The sequence below is a fragment of the Blastocystis sp. subtype 4 genome (genome assembly GCF_000743755.1).
Source record: "Blastocystis sp. subtype 4 strain WR1 chromosome Unknown seqid_0198, whole genome shotgun sequence".
Taxonomy (NCBI): Eukaryota; class Bigyra; order Opalinata; family Blastocystidae; genus Blastocystis; species Blastocystis sp. subtype 4.
Genome location: NW_014569349.1, coordinates 1 through 20,501, shown reverse-complemented (window position 1 = coordinate 20,501; position 20,501 = coordinate 1). Strand labels below are relative to the sequence as shown.

Genomic DNA, 20,501 nt, shown 5'->3' with positions numbered 1-20,501 from the left:
TCGCGATCAGGAATTGGTAAACAAGTATTTTTACGATGTGACGGTGGAAGGAGCAAAGAGTGAATTGGAGGATGCTATGAAGGTGAATTCACCTGTACCGCATTTGTTGTGCAATTTATTAGTAGTACAAATATACTCCGATGAACTGGCTTCCAAATCAAATAAAAAAGAACCCCGAGATTGCAGATCGACTCCAAGACTACTATGTATCGATTTGAGTGTGGTTTTATTAGTAGAAACGATGTGTGAAGAATCTTCCCCCTACAACACGTATGGAATATGTTGGTTGCTCTGATTGGAGTTGAACTGTAGTTATTTGCAAAGAAGATGAATCTTCCTGAGATTTGGGATACAGATTTGGTATTTTTGATGATCCTAAATGACTCGTAGGTGCCCTTAGCTCCTGTGCGTCGTCCCAAGGATATTCCGGAGGATCATGAAGTGGATGTGTGGACATATCGAGACTGGAAGAATGTGGCATTGACTGGTTCAACTGATGCTCCCAATTCCAAAGCTAAAGCCAAATTGTATCTGGAAGAGAACGGACTGGATCCTCGTATCGTTCAAGACCTGGATCCTCGAATCACTTCTCTAACAAATAAGCTGTTGGAACCTATCCTATCAAAGGAGAAATCTCTGGAGGAGATTGAGAAGGCAGTTGATATGAGTGTGACAGAAGAAGAGGATCTGGAAGCGAATCGGTTCCATTGTACCCATCAGAAGGAAGATGGTGATTCATTGGACGTGGAAGGAGCGAAACGATTGATGCGTAAGAAGCTAAGAAATATGAAGCGAGCTCAGCCAATGGAATCCCAATCTGAGGTATCAGAAGGAACTACAATCGAGAATGAAACCTTTGATGTGACTGAGTTCCGTAAGGATGATTGGAAGAGATGAATTGCAGGTCAGTTGGTGCAGCAGTATCGTGGAGAGAAAAAACAGAATCAGGGAATGACAGTAATTTCAGAGGAGAGATTTGATGTGTAGAGACCCTTTGAGACTGGATATACACTCAAGATTCGGAATGTGGATAAGGTGAAGGAGGAAGTGTGATATGATGAATAGAAAAAGGCAAACATGACAAGACGATTGGCATCTGCTTTAGTGTGCTCAGGTACAGAAAAAGGAGGATTAGCTGTGGGATATGCTCGCAGTGAGAAGTCACCTGATGCTGTGATGAAGGCTGATGCTATGTCAGTTAATCATCGACTCTTCATTGAACTATATGAGGATCGAACACTATTTGCTCCACTAATGGGAAAATTCAATCAGACACGTGTTAAGATTCTGCCTGGTAGGGATTGCAAATGAATGATCATTCAGCTCGTCGAGGTCATGGAATTAAAGGAAGTGATCTGTTATATGGATTATTGAATTCTCTGGGTGTTCAAGATGCTATTTGCAAGGTTTATGGGAATACAAATCCTTTCTCTGTAACTCAGGCAGCAATGAATGCATTAGCGAAATCCATATCAATTGAGGAACGAGCCTTGTTAACGGGAAGAAGATACTTTAATATGATTTACAAACGAACGAAGAGTATGACGGAGTAAGTGGTTTAGTAGTTTGTTTGTTGATGAAACAGTTGCTAAAATGACTTCTTGTTCTTGAAAACGAGAGGTGGTTCAATCGACATTTGTCATTCGAGAAGAGAATCATGAATCAGTAACAAACAAAACAAAAGGCTTCATAGTCATACAAGGATCGTGATGCCTGTTTAAGGTTAAACTATACATCATCTCACAATTCTTCTCTTACAATACGTTTTGCCATATCCTCAAGCCACACTTTAGCTTGAGGATCACTATAAATCTGTAATTGGTTATTGTACAATTTCATAATCGAACTACACTTAACTCCCTCCTATCAATCCTACGGTAATTCTGGATCTAATGCTTGGCATACTGCAGCCATAGCTAAAGTTTTCACACTAATCGAACTCAGATTTCGTGAAGGCTATGATCAAGGAGACACAAGAATTCAACCTTGTTTGTGCCATGGGGATCTAACAAGTAGTGTAATGTCAAACCGATCAGAGAAGTTGAAATGCGATCATTTCCATAGACCCATCCAGGCTTGATAATACTCAGTCCAATGGGTGATGCAGTGGACTGGGATTCCTATCATTCAACTGCTCTTCAATGCGTATTTTGCTGTATTCAATCAATGCTTCTTCTGCTCGTTTCTTGGTTTCTCGCTCAGCCTTTGTAGCAACTGGAGGCATAAAGTTTGTTGAGACGTAGACAAAGCGGTTAGCTTTCATTTGCTACGAATTACATTATGATACAATGTCTACTCTGGCCATCTCAATGCTATGAAGTGCTCCTTCGTAGTTACACTCCCATAAACGCTTTTCATTCCGATAGGAAGGACGGGTTGTGTAGATCATTGCCTACAATTACAATTATCATCTGAAACTACTGTGCAACCCGCTTCAACTACTTGTGGATCCCATGTATCCGGTTTGATGGCATTTCCTTGTCTCCACTGTGTCTACATTGAATTCAGATACCAATCACATACACGTGTTACCCATTGCTGATTCTCTGGGTCGTCCGAAGAATAAACAGGAGGAAATGGATTGACCGAAATACTCACTGGAATCAATCCACATTGAGCAGCAATCCGACAGATGTATCTCCCTACAAATCCGTTTCCTTAATTGAAGAGAGAAAGAACCATCTACCTCCCACAACAACCAGATCTGGAGAATGTTTAAAATAGTTCAGTTTAGCAAGCTTCGCCAAACTGTCAGTTGCTTGATTCATAAAACAAATTCACTTTGACGGCATCGCAGTTACTTCTTTAATACTAAAATCCTTTGTTTGACTCCTATCATATTGTCGCGGATCATTCATTGGATAGTACAACTATGGAATCCAAGCACGAAGCACTTCGAAAACTCTTGGAATTCTATTTCAGTGATAGCAACTTGTGTAAGGATTCTTATTTAAGAGAGAAGATGAATGGAAATCCAGAACAGTGGGTCTCCTTCGAAACTCTCCAAACCTTTAACAAGTGAGATATAAAACAGTATTATCACATAGAGTCAAACAAATTGCAACAGAATTGAGTGATCTTCAGAGAGCTGTGACGCTTTCGTCTCAATTGGAACTGAATTCAGACAAATCTTGTGTTCGACGATGTGTACCATTTGAAATGAAAGAGATTGGACCAGAATACTCAGTCTATGTTGAGGGTTTGTCATCCCAGTGGAATCATGATACTGTTTCAAAGATATTTTCTTCTTGTGGAGAGATTTCATATATCAGTTTGCCTCGTCATGCGCAAACGGGCCAATTTCGAGGTTTTGGCTTTGTTGAATTCAAAACAGGTTGGAATTTGATTATTGAAGATAATAAGATAGTGGAAGGAGCGAAAAATGCCTTAAGTCTCAATGGTCATCACGAAGCTTCTTGGGTAAATTCGTTAACAGTGATACCGAAACAAGAATGGCTTCGGAAAAAAACGCAATATAAATCAAAGACATCGCGACAAGGATCTGAAAAAGTACACAAATCAATGCCATATCTTGTTGCATCCTATTTAAAAGATGGAGCAACGGCAAAAGAATTATGGAGGTTGTTTAGTGCGATGGGACCTATTCATTCTCTCGTTGTATATAAAGGAGGAGAAGCAACCGAATGGGTGAATCCATCTTCGTGTATAGTTCAGTTTGAGAGTGAGATTGTATGATTGGAAAATGGATGTGATGGATTAGTGTACAGAACGATGTAAGTTTTTCTTTACAACCTATCCACAATGGATGCGACAAGACCATGCTGTTGAGATTCGTGTAATGACAGAGATAGAGCAAATTCGATTTCAAAAACATCATTCTCCACCAATTCTAGATGAACCAGATGAAAAACGAAGACGTATTGGTTGATAATCATGTTTGTGGAAAACAAGAGAAGAAAAAAAAAGGATTTGGAAGGACGCAAATCTCAACTAAAGGAACCCCTATTAATGGTGACGATACCACCATCGAACAATGAGGGCAACAATAACAATACAAATAATAGTTGACAATGAGAACAATCGTCTCCGGATGTGAACATCTTTGTCATCATGGAATTTGGCAAATACAGTATCATCAACTTCAAACAATGAACTAGTTCGCGAAACAAACCGATTGAATGCATTTCCATCATTCTCGGACTTGTAGCCTGTTAACTTCTTCATGTAATCCATCAATCCTTTTTTCTTTGATTGCTTTGTTTTCCATTCAGATCCATCATAAAAATCGTTCCAACATTCATTTAACAGTCTACGTCGATATCCAGTGAAATTGTCCTTTAAGTACTTTGGGAGACCAATAATCCATGTAACACTCATGTAAGGATTACCACAGAATTTCCACTTGATTTGGGGGCATATCGTGATAGTACGATCAAAACACCCTGAAAAGAAATATTCGATAATATCAATAGTACTACTCACATCCAACTCTCGAAAGTTCATGCACCTTACCTTTAGAAGATACATACAATCATTCACATTAAACTGGACCAATTCAAATTTCATCGTCTTCATATAATATTCAACAACTGGAAACCAATAGGTGTTCTCTAGAATAATACACCAATTCTTCTCCACTTCACAGTTCGCTATATAGTTAGCCAATTCTTTCAAATAGACTGGAGAAATCATCGTATGCCATTCGGCCCTGACAATTTCTCGCAGTGTCAAGAGAACAAACTCATACTGTTGAAACTTCTCTGAAAGGGATGAACACACTTGTGAATGGTTGTTAAAGTATTCGTAACTGCAATGAATATCAAAATGACTAGTCCCAATATTGAGGCTATTCAGGAGATCTACAAACATCATGACGTTGTAACTCTCCCCTTTCTTCGTCATCATCACTTGTCCACCTTCCAATTCGTTTCTAATGGAAAAATGAGAATCGTACACAACCGCGGTTATTTCATCAAAAGAAACAAGAAAGAAATTCCGAGATGTATTCAATAACGGAACAAGGAGAACATACAAAAAAGTAGCAAACCCTCCCCAGATAGATGTAGTGAACATCCACTTTGTAAACGAACTTGTGTAATTAACAACAACACTCGGCCGAATGGTGAAGTCTCCATTGTACCATGCAGATGCCAACATTGCCAGATAGAAGGATGATAATACCATGCACAAGTGAAAGGTCGCTGGTTCGAATCCATCTTCTTCTGGAACCTGAAGCACTGAATCTTCTACGTCCGACTTCACTTCTTCAGGAGATTCTGAATGGATTCGATGGGCTATCCAGTAGCCAGCAACGACGAGAAGAAGAACGTTAATGATGGTAATGAGGTAATTGGAATAGGATTTGAACGGATTGCTGTTGGAATCAGGATTGGCCAAAAGAGAGAGGAATAAGTAGAAGACGATGATAAGGAAGAAGGTAGAAGCAGGCAAGAAACCTCGATTGATCTTCTCTGACATGGAGATGCCACAACATCTAGATGAGAGGGAGGAAGAATCGATACACAATGCCCATGAGAAGAGTAATAGTGATGGTAACGATATTGAAAGTAGAGATGTGTCCTGGGACTGAGAAGATGAAATAGCTGAGAGTGAATGAAACGAATAAAGGATACAATGAAATACAAAAACCGATGGAAACAATGAAGAAGAGAAGGCAAAGTGTGATGTACATCGATTTGTACTGATTAGCGCAACAACAGGTTTTATCTGTATATCTGTATCGATCCTATGGATAATAATAGACGAAGAGAGTTACATTCGTTTCATCGATCTTCATCAACAGCCAATCATGGAACGTGAATGCCATGTCCACCAGTGACATTGTTTGGAGGACAAGATAGAAAAATGATGCAACACGAGCGATATTGCGGAACACTCTTATGAATACACTAGACTGGACACACCAAACGAAGATATAGGCGAAGATTCCGACAACAAGAAGGAAAATAAGAAGGAATAGGTGATGAACAACTGGCCAAAAGAGTGTACATAATAACATGAAACCAAAAGATGCTACCATGGTCAATGAGACTCGGTAAATAATCTCGATCCCATGTCTTTTGAACATCTTATCCAGATTTGTATCAACAATCTACAGTTGATCTTCTACTTATCGAATACAGAATTATCCGATGGTAGATACTGAATAACAATACAAAAGACGACAGACAGCAAATAGACGGCGAAATAATTGTAGTTTGACATTTTCTTTCCTTTGTTACCCCAAAGTCCACAAAGAACTCCTGATAAGCAAGAAAAGATGCTAAATGGGCTTGGACACATGTTTTCTGGTGATTCATAAGAAACCGTATCTCTTCTTTTCGTGTTGGCAACAAAGAGAGATTAATACTATTGTACATTGGGTACGGCAATATATACTTTCTTTCCGCTTCCATCCTCTGCAACTGCTTCAATTAAATGAACGTTATGAAGCATTTGTATACCTGGAATCTGTGTTATTGGAGGAGATGTTGGTGTTGGATGAAGTGGCTGTGATTGTTGTGGTATGGATGATGTTGATTGTACAGGCTGTAATGTTGAAGGTAGAATGACGATAGGGTGTTGATTTGATAGAGGTTGTTGGGATCCAAGTTGAATTGGAGTAGGTGAGTGTGATGGGAGTTGAGCTGCCTGTTGAACTGGTTGAGGCTGTTGGGCTGAGCGTTGAACGGGTTGCTGAGCTGGTTGAAGCTGGTGGACTGACTGTGGTACAGATGGCTGCACTTGCTCCAAAGGTACTGGCTCTGTCTGTGGAGCTGAAATCCCATCTTCTTTGCTCTTCCCACAACAACAACACCCTCTCTCCTTTTCCTCCCCTATCTCTTCCTCCATCTCCATTCCCTCCATCTCCTCACCTAAGATATACGAAGCCATAATCCCTTCTGGCTCACAACAGGCACAACGACAACAGCAACAGCGATCTTCATCTTCCTCAACACAACATGAACAACAACCTCCTGTTTTGAAGGCAGCTTCTGGATCCACTTCACGACGAGGCTGATCATGTTCACCCAAGTAACGCCGCTGACGACGATAACGACGCAACTGAACAATCAAAACTGATAATCACTTAGATTCTTAATTATACATGCTAAAAACAATCCTGGAAGAAATGCCAATTCTAACCAACACAAAATCAAATATGTTCGAGAAAAAATGGAAAAGTTCTTCAGATGTACTTCAGATATGTATCGACTAGAGAAAACTGAGCCCACAATCATCCAAGAGAACTCAATAGCAAGAACAAAGATATACAAGATACTAAGAAGAGTAGTTAGACTTGATCGATGTCTACTCTTAAGAAATCGATTTCACCAATACTTTTTGGTTCGTTTCCACAAAAAGTAATAGCGAATAAAGAAGAACAAGAAAATGCCATGAATAAATCCAATAATTACACGAATCTAGACGTTATAGCTCCAACTCATATATACAAAGATCCAAAAGATGGCTTTCTGAGACAAATCGAAGTGACAATACACAATAAGAAGAATGAAATATACTACAGATGGAATAAAATTCAGTAGTGTATTAAAATAATGCAATAGAGGAGAGAGTGGAGCATTGGTTCGGAGTGGGGCATGGATAGGTTGCATGATATCGAGAATCCAACTCACAGGATTATGGAAACAAAATGAGAGACACTTCTTCTAGAAGCCAAAAATACTGCATGTTTTGACTCTCTCAATTATCTCATTAACAACTATGAATTGGATCCTTTCTGTACTATTCTTATTCGCTATTGCAACTTCTGAATATTATGTAGAGTATGGAGGATAAATGGATTCTGATGGATAGTTCTCTCGGAAATCTGAATTTGGACGAGTTCATGCGACTATCATCAGATGAATCGAACCAGCATCTCTTAGTTGGCTTTGTTTCGGAGAGTTGTAAGCGTTGCCAAGATTATTACTATCCTTTGGTTCAAGCACTTCATGCATTTCGAGGTGTTGATGTAATGACATTGTAACGAAGTTATGGATAGATTGTCATTGCAACCATGAATACTGCCGAAGCTGAAGGCCATTTTGGATCTTGTGACGTCAATACTGAGGCTGAACTTCCCGAATTCCGATTATATAAGGCTCACACTGGAGTCTGTTTGGAGAGTCCTGACAAACAATTCGATTTGAAATGGGTTGCCAAAGAACTAAATGTGAAAATGAAACCTTCTCGTTGGACAGAATTAACTGATAAGACATTCACCAAATTCGTTCATAACCCTAAAAAGAACTCTATAATTGAAGTTTACGCACCTCGCTGTATCTCTTGTCAAAACCAATATAATGATCTCGAACGAATTCTTGTTGCCTTTGACGTAGTTGTTGTTGTTTCGTATGATCCTAGTCTGAACCTGTTCAGTTCGGTAAGATTGATAGTGACCGATATCGTCATTTCTGTTCTCAATTCAATATGTCAACATTACCACACTTTTTGTATTATCCTATCGGGAAACCTTACACTGACAAACAGCCAACAGTACAAGGAGATACAGCAATGTTGGATTACTTCAATGGATTAATCGGTTGTAAGCGTGAGATCGATGGAAGGATTTCAGATCGATTTGGATTGGAGCGAAATATTACTCGCCAATTAGATCGGTTTATGAATGTAGAATTGATTGTAGATATACATTTTAGGGAGATTCAACTATGAAGATGTCTGTAATTGATGATGTAAAAAGTCATATGAAAGATTACAAGAATGCAAAACTGTATTTGCATGTAATGAAGAATGTGGTCGAAAAGGGAAAATCATTTTTGAAAGAAGAACGAAGCAAGCGAATGAAGAGTATTCGTGAAATGGGTGTGTTCCATAAGAAATATCCCATCAATAAGACCTATTTGAACATCATCAACTCATTCATGAAATATGATTTCTCAGGTCTGGTATCATTGAATGGAGACAACTTTGATAAGATTGTGAATGGAAAGAGAAATGTTTTGTGTGTCTTCTTTAAGAAGGATTGTGAGACTTGTGAAGAATTCAAGAAGGAATACATATCCTTGATAATCATGAGATAGTGATCACTTAACATCCAGAATGAAGCAGCAAATCATGGTGTTCCTGGAGTGGTCTTTGCATCGTTGAATGCTGACAAATACAATTTTATTGCTGTAAGTGATAGCTTAACAAGTGAAGAATAGAAACGATTCAATCATCACAAGAACCCATCGTTGAAATGGTTTGCAAAAGGAGCAGACGTGAATGTGAGTATTGTTAGATTAATATGATGAATAGACTCCTGAAGAAGTTCAGATCAAGCATACCAAGCAAGCTTTCTTGGAATTCTTAACAGATCGGATGGAGGGTGAGGATTCTTTGTAGAGAAGTGAGAAATAGATATGAAAGAAGCGGAGATTGAAGATGCTGAATTGTAAGGTGGTTTATTTGTTTGTTGATACCATTCCTTGTGGTACCATAAAGAGAGAAGAATACCGGAATGAACCCTCTTTGCGAATGACTTTACTCAGTACTAGGATTCAAACATGTAATAATACATGACCCATATTCCATAAGTCTATCAGAATTACTTTCATGGAAAGATGGAATAAGTCATTCCATTAGAAGGCATGCAAACCGAATTCTGGGACTTTAACCATTTTTACGATCAAATTATGATTTGGTCGTCATTGCATCAGATAATTAATAGTATCGTGCCTCAGAAAGTGGCACGGAATCTTGCAGATGTGATTTGTTTTGTTTGACAGTAATGGTGACTTGTAGACAGTATGAGTGTTAACAGTTCATCTCTCCTTATCAAGGGAATAGGTATAATTAAATTGATAAAGTTACTAAGTAGGTTGTATTCTAGTTGGAAGTTTCGTTGCTCTTATATATTTGGGTTGGAAAGACCGCCAACGTTACCTTCGTTCGCTCGATAACCCAACTCCCAGGGAATTGGAAACAATGTCTCCCAAGCAGGTAGAAACCATCGTTTCTTGTCACTTAGATTGCTATGTATTCAATGCTAATGACACGCACTTCAAGTCGTGTGATGGGTTGTTTGATGAGTTTCCACATGTACCTAAACTGTCCTAAAATTACTTATAGTCCAAAGATTATGCGAAAGCCTCTGTATGCATCGATGTGTCGTCTCATTGGAATCAACACCGGAGAATTTGAGTTGGATTCGTTTCATTCCTTCATTCTAGAGGAACTTACGAAGATTACAAGAGTCCTAATGAGTTTTTCACTCGCTCATTAAAGGAAGGGGTAGAATCGAAACGTGCTTCTTATCTTATAGGCACGTAAGATCATTCAACATGATCAAGTGTTGGTATCCCCATGTGATGGAACTGTATCTTACATGGATGTTAATCTTATTACCACTCCCAATCTTCAGGTTCACCAAGTAAAGGGAATTCGTTACTTGCTTAGCGACTTTTTAGGATGTTCTGTTCCCCATGATCGTGAATTCCACATTTTCTCCTGATTTTTAGATCCTACTCACAAATTATATACAATTACATTGTATTTATCACCTTCAGACTATCATCGTGTTCATTCTCCATGTTCATTCAGCATTCATGATCGTGTTCATTTTCCCGGCAAGCTGTTGCCAGTCAAGAATTATTTTGTTCAGAATGTGAAGAGTTTATTCACAATTAACGAACGAGTGGTTTTAACAGGAACCTGGAATCAGGGATTCTTCTCTCTTGGTATGGTTGGAGCCTATAATGTTGGTTCCATTTCATTAGCGAATTCTCAAGACTGTGATTTGCGTACAAATCGAATGCGAGGATACAGAAGAAGGAATCAGAACTACTGCTATCGAAAGCACTATTCTCCTTCTGTGGATGCATGTGCTGGAGATTTAGTTGGTACTTTTCATGTTTGTTTGGGTTGGGGGAATGAGAAGTAGTTGGGGTCTACTGTTGTGTTGGCATTTGAATCTGATGAATTCACTTGGACTGTGAAACCAGGCCAGAAAGTGAAAATGGGGCAAGCTCTGGGGTATGTTCGGTATTCACCTGAAGTAGAAGCAATTTGCTATGGAAATGAAGAATCAGAGTGTACGGTAGTGAAGATGGAAGAAGGGAGTGATTCGGATGAGCTGGAATCAGTCGGAGCTCCGGAGGAAGTGAATGTGATGGATGATGAATCCATTGAGTTAGAAGAGACAGAGAATTACAGGTTGGAGGAAGTGGAAGAAGAGGAGACTCAGGTCACTCCAGTATATCGAATGAAATCGGTTCGAAAGATCCTTGGTGGATTTGCGCAAAGGTCTTGATATGTTTGTTGATTCTTCATAACTCCTAAGTAGTCTTAAGAAACAAGCAAACTAAAACCATTAATGTACATCTCGTCCCCAACCAGGACAGTTCATATTCATATCCACTTCATCGTCATAAGTACACCCACAATAGATACAATAGAAATAAGTTGATCGTAGGTACCGAATCATCTTCTCTAAACATCCAGTCAATACTTCTACATCACAATCATCATCACCACTCAGTAACAGAGGATTTCTTCCTTTTCCATTCTCTTCGTCCAACATCTCAATGGCACTTTGAGCTTGCCTTAGATCCTTTAGCAAGTTTTTTCTATCTGCTTTTTGGCGAACATGCTGATCGTATTGCTGCTTCTTCATATTGTAGTATATTTGATTTCTTAGTATCCGAATATTCTTTTCGTATTCGGATTCTTCCCGTTGACGCTTTTCTTCCTCCTCATGACCGATCCCCACTTTATCATACTTCAATTTGATTGGAATTGGTTCTTTGATACCCTCAGCATCCTTACCCAGACCATCTCCCGGTTTGAAACCCATTTTCTGGAGCATTTTCATTCCGAAGGATTCATTTGAAATGGGTTTATTCAATCCCTGAAGCAGTATTTCCTGTGGATCGATGGAAACGGAATCAGCATAGTCTCGTTTTTCACCTTTTCGAAAAGCAGCCACGGAAGTCTGCCACTGCTGGTCCTCCTCTATCTTACGGGACTCGTTCTCCCTCATAAAGGCATCCATAGGGTCATAATCATCCATGACAACAATTATGTGATGTTTGCTGAAAGAGTGGGGAATTGTCTTTCCAGTCATCTCACAATGATCATTTCAATCTTTCATCCCAATGTCCCTTTCGCGGCTTTTTTCCCACCTTTTTTCTCACTTTGAGTTTATTCACCAGCAGTCATGGAGGGAAGGCGCCGCTCTAGGCGAAATGCTGATCGTTCAGCAAAAGCACGTCAAATGGTAAGTGGTTGTTTCGTTTCTTGTGATCTTGTAGCTGGAGGAGGATATGAAACAAGAATTACCAATTGTAGATTGGAGCGAGGATAAAGTGATCATTTAGATATCCAATGTGTATGATGAAGTAAGCACAGAGGAGCATGACAGGATTGTTCGTGATCGTATCAAAAATGGCCAGTTTGTTGTTGGAGATCGTATCTTATGCAGTTGAATTCTAATTCTGTAGGAGATGGCGATCCAATTGCGAATGAATATTATGATAACGGTGAAGATGAATTTGGCGAGGATCTTGTTGATGAGGATGGTTTGATTTGATATGTTTGGATTCCTTATAGACGATTTCTACCGAAATGGTGAATTAGCGAAGAAGTTCATGAAAATGGGCGAAAAATCGGCCAAAGAGAACTTAGGAACTGTTCGAGGCCGTATTGATCGAGCCTTCTTTTCGAGGGGTAAAGAGTTTTCAGCAGCAAAGAAAGAAGAGATCCCTACAAAGACGAAAGGAGTCATGGATGATGGTAAAAGCAGAGGAGAGACTTGATTTTCAGATCAGTTGGATGAACTTCTAAACTTCGATGAAGAAGAACCATCATCTGTAAAACGCCCTCAGGAATCTCTTGAAAGCAGACTGGAACCACTCTCAAAGAAGCTAGAAGTGGATGATGCAAGTGAATTACCTGAGATGGATGTGGAGGAGGTTAACCAACAAAGTATACTGAGTGAAGAGAATACTCCAATTGATCGAAATCTAATGAATGAATATGAGAAGATGAATCCTGTTTTGGCTCCAAAACCTGTCAGTATGGATGATGAGGAAATTATGGAATTACTGAACAGAGAGTTACCAGAAGAGCCAAAGCAGGATATAGAGGATTCTGAGTTGTTGGCTACCTTGGATGCTTTTGAGAAGTCTGAGACACATCAGAATATGAATAGTTCTCAGAGTGTGAATATATCAAGTCATTCCCAGAAGGTAACACCAGCTCAGTTCACGAAAGAGATCGAAGAGAATATTGATCGGGTATTGAGTGTAATTCAGCAGGACTCAACTCTTAACGATCTTCTGACAGATCAAATCCAATCAAAACCATCGATTCCATCTGCTTCTACTTCTGTTATAAAGACCGTGGATGGTATTTCTTCTGTTCGCTTTTATCTGATTGATATTTTTGAAGATCCTAATACCAGTCCAGGAGTATTGTATCTCTTTGGTCGAGTAGCCACAGGGAATTCCTTTGAGAGTGCATGTCTCATCATACAAAATGTACCCCATCATCTTTACTTTCTTCCTGCTGTATCTCCTTCAGGAGATCGTTACGATGTTAGTGAAGTGAAAGAGGAGATTCTAGATTCGATGAAGCATATCATCAAATCTCCAAGTGAAATAGCTTTTCGGATTGATCGAAAGAAGTATGCTTTTGAAATTGAAGGCATCCCAACTGAAGAAGTATCCATGTTTTTTGGAATGCCTAAAATCTAGACAGATTATATTCATGTGATGTATCCAGGTCGATACACACAACCAGTTTCGCTTCATGGTCGGAGTTATCAACATGTGTTTGGCACGACTACTTCGTAGTCATGTTCAGTTGTTTTGAATCGTAGAGCCACAGAGAGTTTCCTTATAACATTAGGAATCAAAGGTCCACAATGGATTGAAGTGAAGAATGTGAAGCTTCGAACGGAGAAGCGTTCGTTCTGTCAACATGAGTTTGAAGTGATGGATTGTCGATCGATTAGTGTTATTGAACATACTCCTGTTCCTTCTCTTCGAATGCTTTCTCTGAGTTTGGCTACAATCACTCAGAGTTCTACTAATCAAACAGTGGTTTGTGCTGCTTGTGCGACGGTATATGATCATGTTTCATGCACAACGACAACTCCAGATTATGCCAAGAAACCTCATCATAGTGCAAGTGTATTGTTTGGGTTGGTTTACCATTCTAGTGGATTTATCCAGCTTTCTCATATCCACTTCAGTTCCAATCTCAACTACAGAAAGACCGGTTGAATCCTCATATGATGAACACGGAGAGTGATCTACTTAGATCTCTGTTTGACTTCATTGCTTCAGAGGATCCTGATGTGATTGTGGGTCATAATATTCTTGGTAGTGATCTACCTGTACTCCAATCTCGTCTGCTGCGATTGAAGCTTAACCGTTCCAAACTAGGCAGACTTCGTCGAACCAGTCCAATCCCACGTGTACTAATGAATGAATTGCCTTCTGTTCTACTTAGTGGTCGACTCTGTGTTGATACGTATAGTTCAGCCAAGGAACTGACTCACGAGGAGGATTACTCACTCTCATATCTTGCTAAGAAGTTTGCAAATTTGTCGATTCAGGAATTTGAGAACCAACAAATCTCACTTCTGTATACTGATTCAAATCGACTTTCAGGACTTCTGAAGTCACTTATTCTCAATACGAATGCGATTGCTCAATTGTCTTTTGGTTTACAAATTCTCCCACTGACTCATCAAATTGCAACTATTTCTGGATTACCATGGAATCGTTGTCTTCGTTCAAATCGATCGGAAAGAGTTGAATATTACTTGCTTCATGGTTTCACACAATTAGGATTCATTGTACCTGATAAGAATGTGAAGCAGAAACTTGGAAAACGTAAAGCAAAGTATACAGGAGGTCTGGTATTGGAACCAAAAACAGGATTGTATGATGACTATGTGATTGTGTTGGATTTCAATTCATTGTATCCTTCAATCATTCAAGAGTTTAATCTGTGTTATACCACTGTCACACGAGCGAAACATAGTGATGAAGCCGAGAACACTGAAGAGGTGACTCCTACTGGACAGGATGATGATGGAGATGTTATTGTTACTGAAGATGCAGAGTTTACAAGTCGTTATTCATTGATATGAGTGATTGATAGTGCCCTCATTACCACCAACAGTACCAGAAGACCAATTGGCTCCTTTACCAAAAGTAGCTTTGATCCTGAGAGTTGACTCCTAGTTGATTCGATATCTAGTACAGAAACGTCGTGAGGTCAAATCTCTTATGAAACATGAAACTGATTCTTTGAAGATCACTCAATTGAATATCAAACAATTGGCTCTTAAGATTCTAGCCAATAGCATGTACGGATGTTTGGGATTCCATAACAGCCGATTTTGCGCCACCGAAATTGCGTCAACCGTAACAACCACAGGTCGTTTCATTCTTCATAACACACTAAAGCTAGCTGAGCAAGCTGGTTATGTGGTTGTGTACGGAGACACAGATTCAATTATGATTAACACTGGTACAAAGGATTATAAGGACTGTTTACGAATTGGTGAATTGTTAAAACGAGAAGTCAATCGAAGATACAAGTATCTTCAGATTGACATCGACTATGTGTTTCAGAAGATGTTACTTCTGAAGAAGAAGAAGTATGCTGCCTTGCGAGTTACAGGAGTCAATGATCAAGTCATCAAAACATCACAAGAAGTTAAAGGAATTGACTTGGTACGCAGAGATTGGTCTATTTTAACCAAATCTGCTGGATTTTATGTACTGAATATTCTGTTTTCTTGTTCTCGTGATGATTTCCGAGAACGAATCGGGAATTACTTGAAGAATCTATCAAATCAGATGAGGAACAATGAATTGAAATTAGAGGAATACACCATTACCAAATCACTTACACATTCATTACGAGATTATAACAATAAGAATAACATGAACAATCCTCATGTGATGGTTGCATTACGAATGCAAGCTAATGGTCAAATTATGAATATATCCTTATTCTTCATTCATTCAATAGGATCCTTCATTGTACGCTGGTGATTTCATTCGATATGTGATCTGTAAACCTTTGAATCCTCTCCAACGATCTTTGGGAGATCGTGCTTATAGTATCCCTGAGATTCGTGCATCCAATGGAACTCTTCAACCAGACATTGATTGGTATTTAAGGAATCAGTTGCTTCCCACAGTCAATCGGTTGATCAGTCCAATTGATGAGATTCCTCGGTCATATTTATGTGAGTGTCTGGGTCTTGAAGTCACCTCTGTGGAGGGTGAAGGTAGTGGTAGAGATGAGTTGAATTACATCAGTGCTTTTGTACCTCGTGTTAGAGTATAACTGAATGAAGTGATTGACAATTAGCGAACAGACTATGATGTGATGTATAGCCAGGCAGATCCCATTCTCATTCATTGTAAGGTATGCAACCGACAATTTTCATTCCGCGGAGAATTGCCGAAAGTGGCGGGAAGTGTTGGATTTGAATGTGATGTGAGTATTACGAATTGGTTTGATTTGTAGTGTGGCACTGTATTCCCTCAGAGTTATTTGCATTCTGTGTTGTTATTGTATGCTCGTCAAAGTATCAGCAAGTATTACTTGACAGGTTGGAAATGTAACGATGAAATGTGCGGATATCGGACAAATCGAATGGTAATGAAGAAATAGAAGAGTTATTGTGTAGAATTTGGCTGATAATCATTGTGGCATTCTCACATGTTCAGGAACGTTGGTTCGTGAAATTTCTGGGAAGCATGTGTATTTGAATCTGTGCTATGCAATTGCAACTGTGAAAGATATGAACATTGCGAAGGACATCCAATCGTTGCTGGATCGGTTGAGTTATGAATATATTGACATGAAAATCTTTCGGTATGTAGAATCAAATGTTTGTTGGAGAAAAGAACATGATACGAATGGAATTCCCATGAAGACATATTTATCCCATTTCCTGATTGTACATGGAAGATGACTTTAGAATATACATGATTCTCGCTAGGCTTTACATTCACTCAAATCCCATTCAAACACCACAGTCATTGTAATAGTCCATGCCAGAAACAAGACTACAATCAAATTTGAGAGCGTAAGGAACAGAGTAAAGATTCTCATTAACCGATCCCAAACGAAGAAATGATCCAACAAACAATTTAATCAAGTCCACACTTTTCAAGGACAAACACAATCACGAGAGACAGTGGATAGAGTAGCAATACTAATAATGCTGTCCACAAAGTCTGTGTAGTTTTCAACGATACGCAAACAATACAAATCTCCACGACAAGTACAGCAATCGTTTCTGCAGCAAATGTCCACTGTAATCCACGAATCGCAATAATCAACAAGAATACTCCTAAGCAAACAGTATTATTCATAATTGCTGATCCTTGCAATGTACAAATACTAATGGTGGATGCCTTTATAGTCTGTTTTGCAGCATAGTTAAATGAAGCAATGATCTCACTCAGATTACTAATTAATGGGGCAAGAATGAATGAAATGTAAAAACTATTAATATGAGTTCGTGTACCAAACACATCTAATAGATCCACAATGGGATCTGAAAACAATATCACTAACAATGTTCCTGCGATCATCATGGTGAATGCTCTCATTATGATACGATGCCGCTGCTGTTTAGGAGTCAGGTGACAAAGATCTTCTGGCATCTCTTCCTCTTCGTCATCCTCACATACTCCAGCAGGATCAACAGCCACATGTGTTAATTTTCCACTTCGTTTGTGTTCTACCAATGTCAGAATGAAATTGCAAAATTCGTCGAAATTTAGGGAATTGCTTCGATCCTTGTCGAACTCCCTCATAATCTCCTCCACTTCATTTACTGACATATCTTCTCCCAAATCTCGTAATAACACTCGAAGTTCAGGTACATTCAGAACACCATCTTTGTTAACATCGTATCGTAACCAGTAGCCACGAAGGAGAATTCGTGTGTGCTCTTTCACATCCTCAGGCAACAAAGGTGTTGAAGCATCAGTTGGCTGTGTGATTGACTAAATCATGACGATTTCTGGAATCGCAATTACTTCAATTTCACTGCACAAAACACCAGAAATATTAACCAAACCATTTCGAATGCTCTTTTTGATCAAATCCTGTTTCATTGCTTCACTCACAATGTTGGATTGAGAATGACGGTATTGTTGAACAAAGTACCAAATCATTACAATAAGAGCATAGTAACCGTGAAGGAGGCATATATATCATGATAAAGGATATGGCCAGACAGATGTAAGCAACAATGCTAACCCATTTTGAATACTTACCAGTATGTTCAGGAATGAAATTAGTGGCCTTTGGATGAATACGGATGAGAAGGAATACCTGAATAAAGAGATAAGTCAACATGGAAAGAATGATGAAGAGAATATTCTTCCTTACAATCTTATCGAGATTGATACCAGAGTGAGAGAACGATTTCTTGTCCTTATCCTGTAACTTGTGGAATTCCTATAGTGATATACATCACAAATTCCTTGCATCAGCTTTCACATCTAAGGGTCTTGAATATAATCCTTCACCCTTTTCATTTAGAGAAACACGTCCAGCAAAAATGCTCAATGCCCAAGGAATTGTGATGAGAAGAATAGTCGATCCAGAAAGTGCTCCAACACCAATGGAAATCTGTTTGGCAACGGTTGCTTGATCCCCCATTCCAGAGAAAAGGACTAGGAACTGAACAATACCGGATTGATATACCTATAGCAGAGTCCGGGACTGCTCCCAAGAACGGTAGCACAATACTTCCAATTAAGCCGGACCACTTAGGAACTAAGAGAAGGAGTTCACTTCCATCGGAAATTAGATTTGCTCCCTTACACAAAATGAAAGCATACACAAAGAAGAGAAATACCAGTTGGACCTAATTGTAACTCTCCATAATCATATCAACCATCCCATACCAAGTATTAGGTATTTCTTCCACATCTATGAACAATTTGGACAAGAAATCACCCATTACAATACCAAGAATGATAAAAACCTGTGTTGGATAGACCAATCAGGATCGAATATTCGAGCGTTTCAATAAATAATCTGTCAACATTCTCAATAACAAACAACCATAAACCTTCAACTCTTTCACAGTCTTCTTCTCACCATGTTTGGGCTGTTTTTTAGTCATTTTCTTGGCTCTAACTCTTCCAGTAGCTTTAGCTCGCTTATTCACTCTCACTAACACCAGAATAACAATGGCAATGACAACAATCACGACTACAATCACTGTCACAATCAGGGCAATCGACATACAGAGACCTGATGCATTCTTCCACACTCCATCTTCCGTTCCCAAAACACATTCTCGCTTCTGTGTGCCAACATAACTTCCTTGTGCAGAGCATTCATAAACAGCAACATCTCCGACAGCTGTTACAGGGAATAATCCTTCTGCTTTGCAGGTTCCTTTTCTCACTCCAATAGAAAGAGATACAAGAACGACTCCACTCTGATTCTCAGCATACACTGTAAACGCCTTGAGCTCTAATTCGCTTTGTGGTTTTCCTGATATTTCACCTGTTACAGAATTCAGTGTCAGCCCCGCGGGAAGTGTTACTCCTTGATCAAGATACCATTTCTCCACGATATTCTGATACACTGGTATTCCAGTAGTCACTTGAATACCGACTATGAACTGGAAGCGAGAATACTCGTAATGAACATCCAGAGGGAGAAGCTGTCGACAGTGATCCATCTTCACTTCACCCAACACACCTCCAGAACACTCACGATATGAATAACCACTGTAACCCTCAGGACAAGTAGAAGGAGAGATTTGACCTTCACCCACTGAAGGATAGTTGTCAATTGCAGGACACACAGCTCCTGAAGCCTTACAATAGGCCAGCACAACAGAACCAATATTCAAAGCGACAGTGTCTGGATTGAATATTTCCCATCGATAGCTCCGGAATCCAGCCAGAGCCACAGGTACAGGGGTGTGTGATTTGGTTCGACTCTCTATAGAGATAGATTGACGTATGATTTCAATTCCATCCTCTAGTGTGTCTGAAGGATTGAAATGAGCCTTAATTGAATATCCCATTGAACTAACAGTACTCGATCCAACCAGACTGAATGAGTTCCATTTGCTTCCAACCAGATTCTCAACACTCCATTCGATGAACGATCCAACAGTGTTCGGAAGTGAGCCATAAGTGTAAGGATCCAGATCCATCATATCTTCTATAGTACCCATGTTGAGTTCCGTCGAAGCGAGAGAGGAATAAGAATCAACAACAGTAGAACAGTCTTCAACTCCAAATACTCCAGTAGCATCAAACACAACAGGATCAGCAGAAGAACCACCCAAAGGACGATGAATCTCGAAACTGAATACATTGTTACCCTCTTGAATTCCAGCTGTTGACAGAATCACATGGAACTTCGAGAACACACTAGAATCATGAACAGCAAGAGATTCTGTGTTGGAATCGAAGTCTTCAGCCAGATTGAATCGAGCAACCAGATTTCCATTCAGATAAGCAGCCACTCCTCCAGAATACTTCACTCGAACATTCAACACTTGATAATCATTCACTCCACTC

General features: G+C 39.4%; 11 protein-coding genes across 11 annotated transcripts; 5 read left to right on the top strand and 6 right to left on the bottom strand.

Moving 5' to 3' along the window:
- Positions 1-327: 327 nt before the first annotated feature.
- On the top strand, positions 328-1,611 carry JH06_3215 (30S ribosomal protein s5; the record flags this gene model as incomplete). Its single annotated transcript, XM_014671063.1, is given in 7 exon segments — positions 328-360; positions 391-874; positions 905-957; positions 988-1,047; positions 1,066-1,278; positions 1,299-1,549; positions 1,566-1,611. The coding sequence occupies 7 exon segments, from the start codon at positions 328-330 to the stop codon at positions 1,609-1,611; spliced, it is 1,140 nt and encodes a 379-aa protein (XP_014526549.1).
- Positions 1,612-2,872: 1,261 nt separating this feature from the next.
- JH06_3214 (hypothetical protein) lies at positions 2,873-3,889 on the top strand (the record flags this gene model as incomplete). Its single annotated transcript, XM_014671062.1, has 4 exons — positions 2,873-3,018; positions 3,048-3,334; positions 3,368-3,690; positions 3,722-3,889. 4 exons carry the CDS (start codon positions 2,873-2,875, stop codon positions 3,887-3,889), a joined length of 924 nt encoding a protein of 307 aa, XP_014526548.1.
- A 918-nt stretch (positions 3,890-4,807) lies between these two features.
- JH06_3213 (putative serine incorporator) lies at positions 4,808-6,264 on the bottom strand (the record flags this gene model as incomplete). Its single annotated transcript, XM_014671061.1, is given in 5 exon segments — positions 4,808-4,891; positions 4,945-5,455; positions 5,484-5,707; positions 5,726-6,073; positions 6,091-6,264. 5 exon segments carry the CDS (start codon positions 6,262-6,264, stop codon positions 4,808-4,810), a joined length of 1,341 nt encoding a protein of 446 aa, XP_014526547.1.
- A 66-nt stretch (positions 6,265-6,330) lies between these two features.
- Positions 6,331-7,577, bottom strand: JH06_3212 (hypothetical protein; the record flags this gene model as incomplete). Its single annotated transcript, XM_014671060.1, has 4 exons — positions 6,331-7,040; positions 7,070-7,272; positions 7,303-7,385; positions 7,416-7,577. The coding sequence occupies 4 exons, from the start codon at positions 7,575-7,577 to the stop codon at positions 6,331-6,333; spliced, it is 1,158 nt and encodes a 385-aa protein (XP_014526546.1).
- Positions 7,578-7,750: 173 nt separating this feature from the next.
- Positions 7,751-9,362, top strand: JH06_3211 (protein disulfide-isomerase domain; the record flags this gene model as incomplete). The annotated part of the gene is made up of 8 exons (XM_014671059.1): positions 7,751-7,936; positions 7,967-8,299; positions 8,329-8,592; positions 8,622-8,921; positions 9,024-9,098; positions 9,129-9,200; positions 9,223-9,292; positions 9,325-9,362. 8 exons carry the CDS (start codon positions 7,751-7,753, stop codon positions 9,360-9,362), a joined length of 1,338 nt encoding a protein of 445 aa, XP_014526545.1.
- Positions 9,363-9,713: 351 nt separating this feature from the next.
- JH06_3210 (phosphatidylserine decarboxylase) lies at positions 9,714-11,215 on the top strand (the record flags this gene model as incomplete). The annotated part of the gene is made up of 7 exons (XM_014671058.1): positions 9,714-9,753; positions 9,797-9,906; positions 9,935-10,107; positions 10,137-10,197; positions 10,229-10,394; positions 10,425-10,801; positions 10,847-11,215. 7 exons carry the CDS (start codon positions 9,714-9,716, stop codon positions 11,213-11,215), a joined length of 1,296 nt encoding a protein of 431 aa, XP_014526544.1.
- A 60-nt stretch (positions 11,216-11,275) lies between these two features.
- On the bottom strand, positions 11,276-11,974 carry JH06_3209 (hypothetical protein; the record flags this gene model as incomplete). Its single annotated transcript, XM_014671057.1, has 1 exon — positions 11,276-11,974. One exon carries the CDS (start codon positions 11,972-11,974, stop codon positions 11,276-11,278), a length of 699 nt encoding a protein of 232 aa, XP_014526543.1.
- Positions 11,975-12,121: 147 nt separating this feature from the next.
- On the top strand, positions 12,122-16,909 carry JH06_3208 (DNA polymerase alpha catalytic subunit; the record flags this gene model as incomplete). The annotated part of the gene is made up of 15 exons (XM_014671056.1): positions 12,122-12,181; positions 12,216-12,248; positions 12,282-12,372; positions 12,405-12,482; positions 12,514-12,696; positions 12,727-13,625; positions 13,659-13,753; positions 13,784-14,096; positions 14,126-15,044; positions 15,076-15,128; positions 15,159-15,887; positions 15,955-16,269; positions 16,300-16,428; positions 16,459-16,590; positions 16,622-16,909. The coding sequence occupies 15 exons, from the start codon at positions 12,122-12,124 to the stop codon at positions 16,907-16,909; spliced, it is 4,317 nt and encodes a 1,438-aa protein (XP_014526542.1).
- Positions 16,910-17,087: 178 nt separating this feature from the next.
- On the bottom strand, positions 17,088-18,122 carry JH06_3207 (Ca2+ :cation antiporter family; the record flags this gene model as incomplete). Its single annotated transcript, XM_014671055.1, has 2 exons — positions 17,088-17,951; positions 17,985-18,122. The coding sequence occupies 2 exons, from the start codon at positions 18,120-18,122 to the stop codon at positions 17,088-17,090; spliced, it is 1,002 nt and encodes a 333-aa protein (XP_014526541.1).
- Positions 18,123-18,423: 301 nt separating this feature from the next.
- On the bottom strand, positions 18,424-18,916 carry JH06_3206 (Ca2+ :cation antiporter family; the record flags this gene model as incomplete). The annotated part of the gene is made up of 3 exons (XM_014671054.1): positions 18,424-18,626; positions 18,658-18,820; positions 18,851-18,916. The coding sequence occupies 3 exons, from the start codon at positions 18,914-18,916 to the stop codon at positions 18,424-18,426; spliced, it is 432 nt and encodes a 143-aa protein (XP_014526540.1).
- Positions 18,917-18,958: 42 nt separating this feature from the next.
- Positions 18,959-20,501, bottom strand: JH06_3205 (hypothetical protein; the record flags this gene model as incomplete). Its single annotated transcript, XM_014671053.1, has 1 exon — positions 18,959-20,501. A coding segment is annotated over one exon (1,543 nt), but the record flags the coding sequence as incomplete, so codon positions are not given.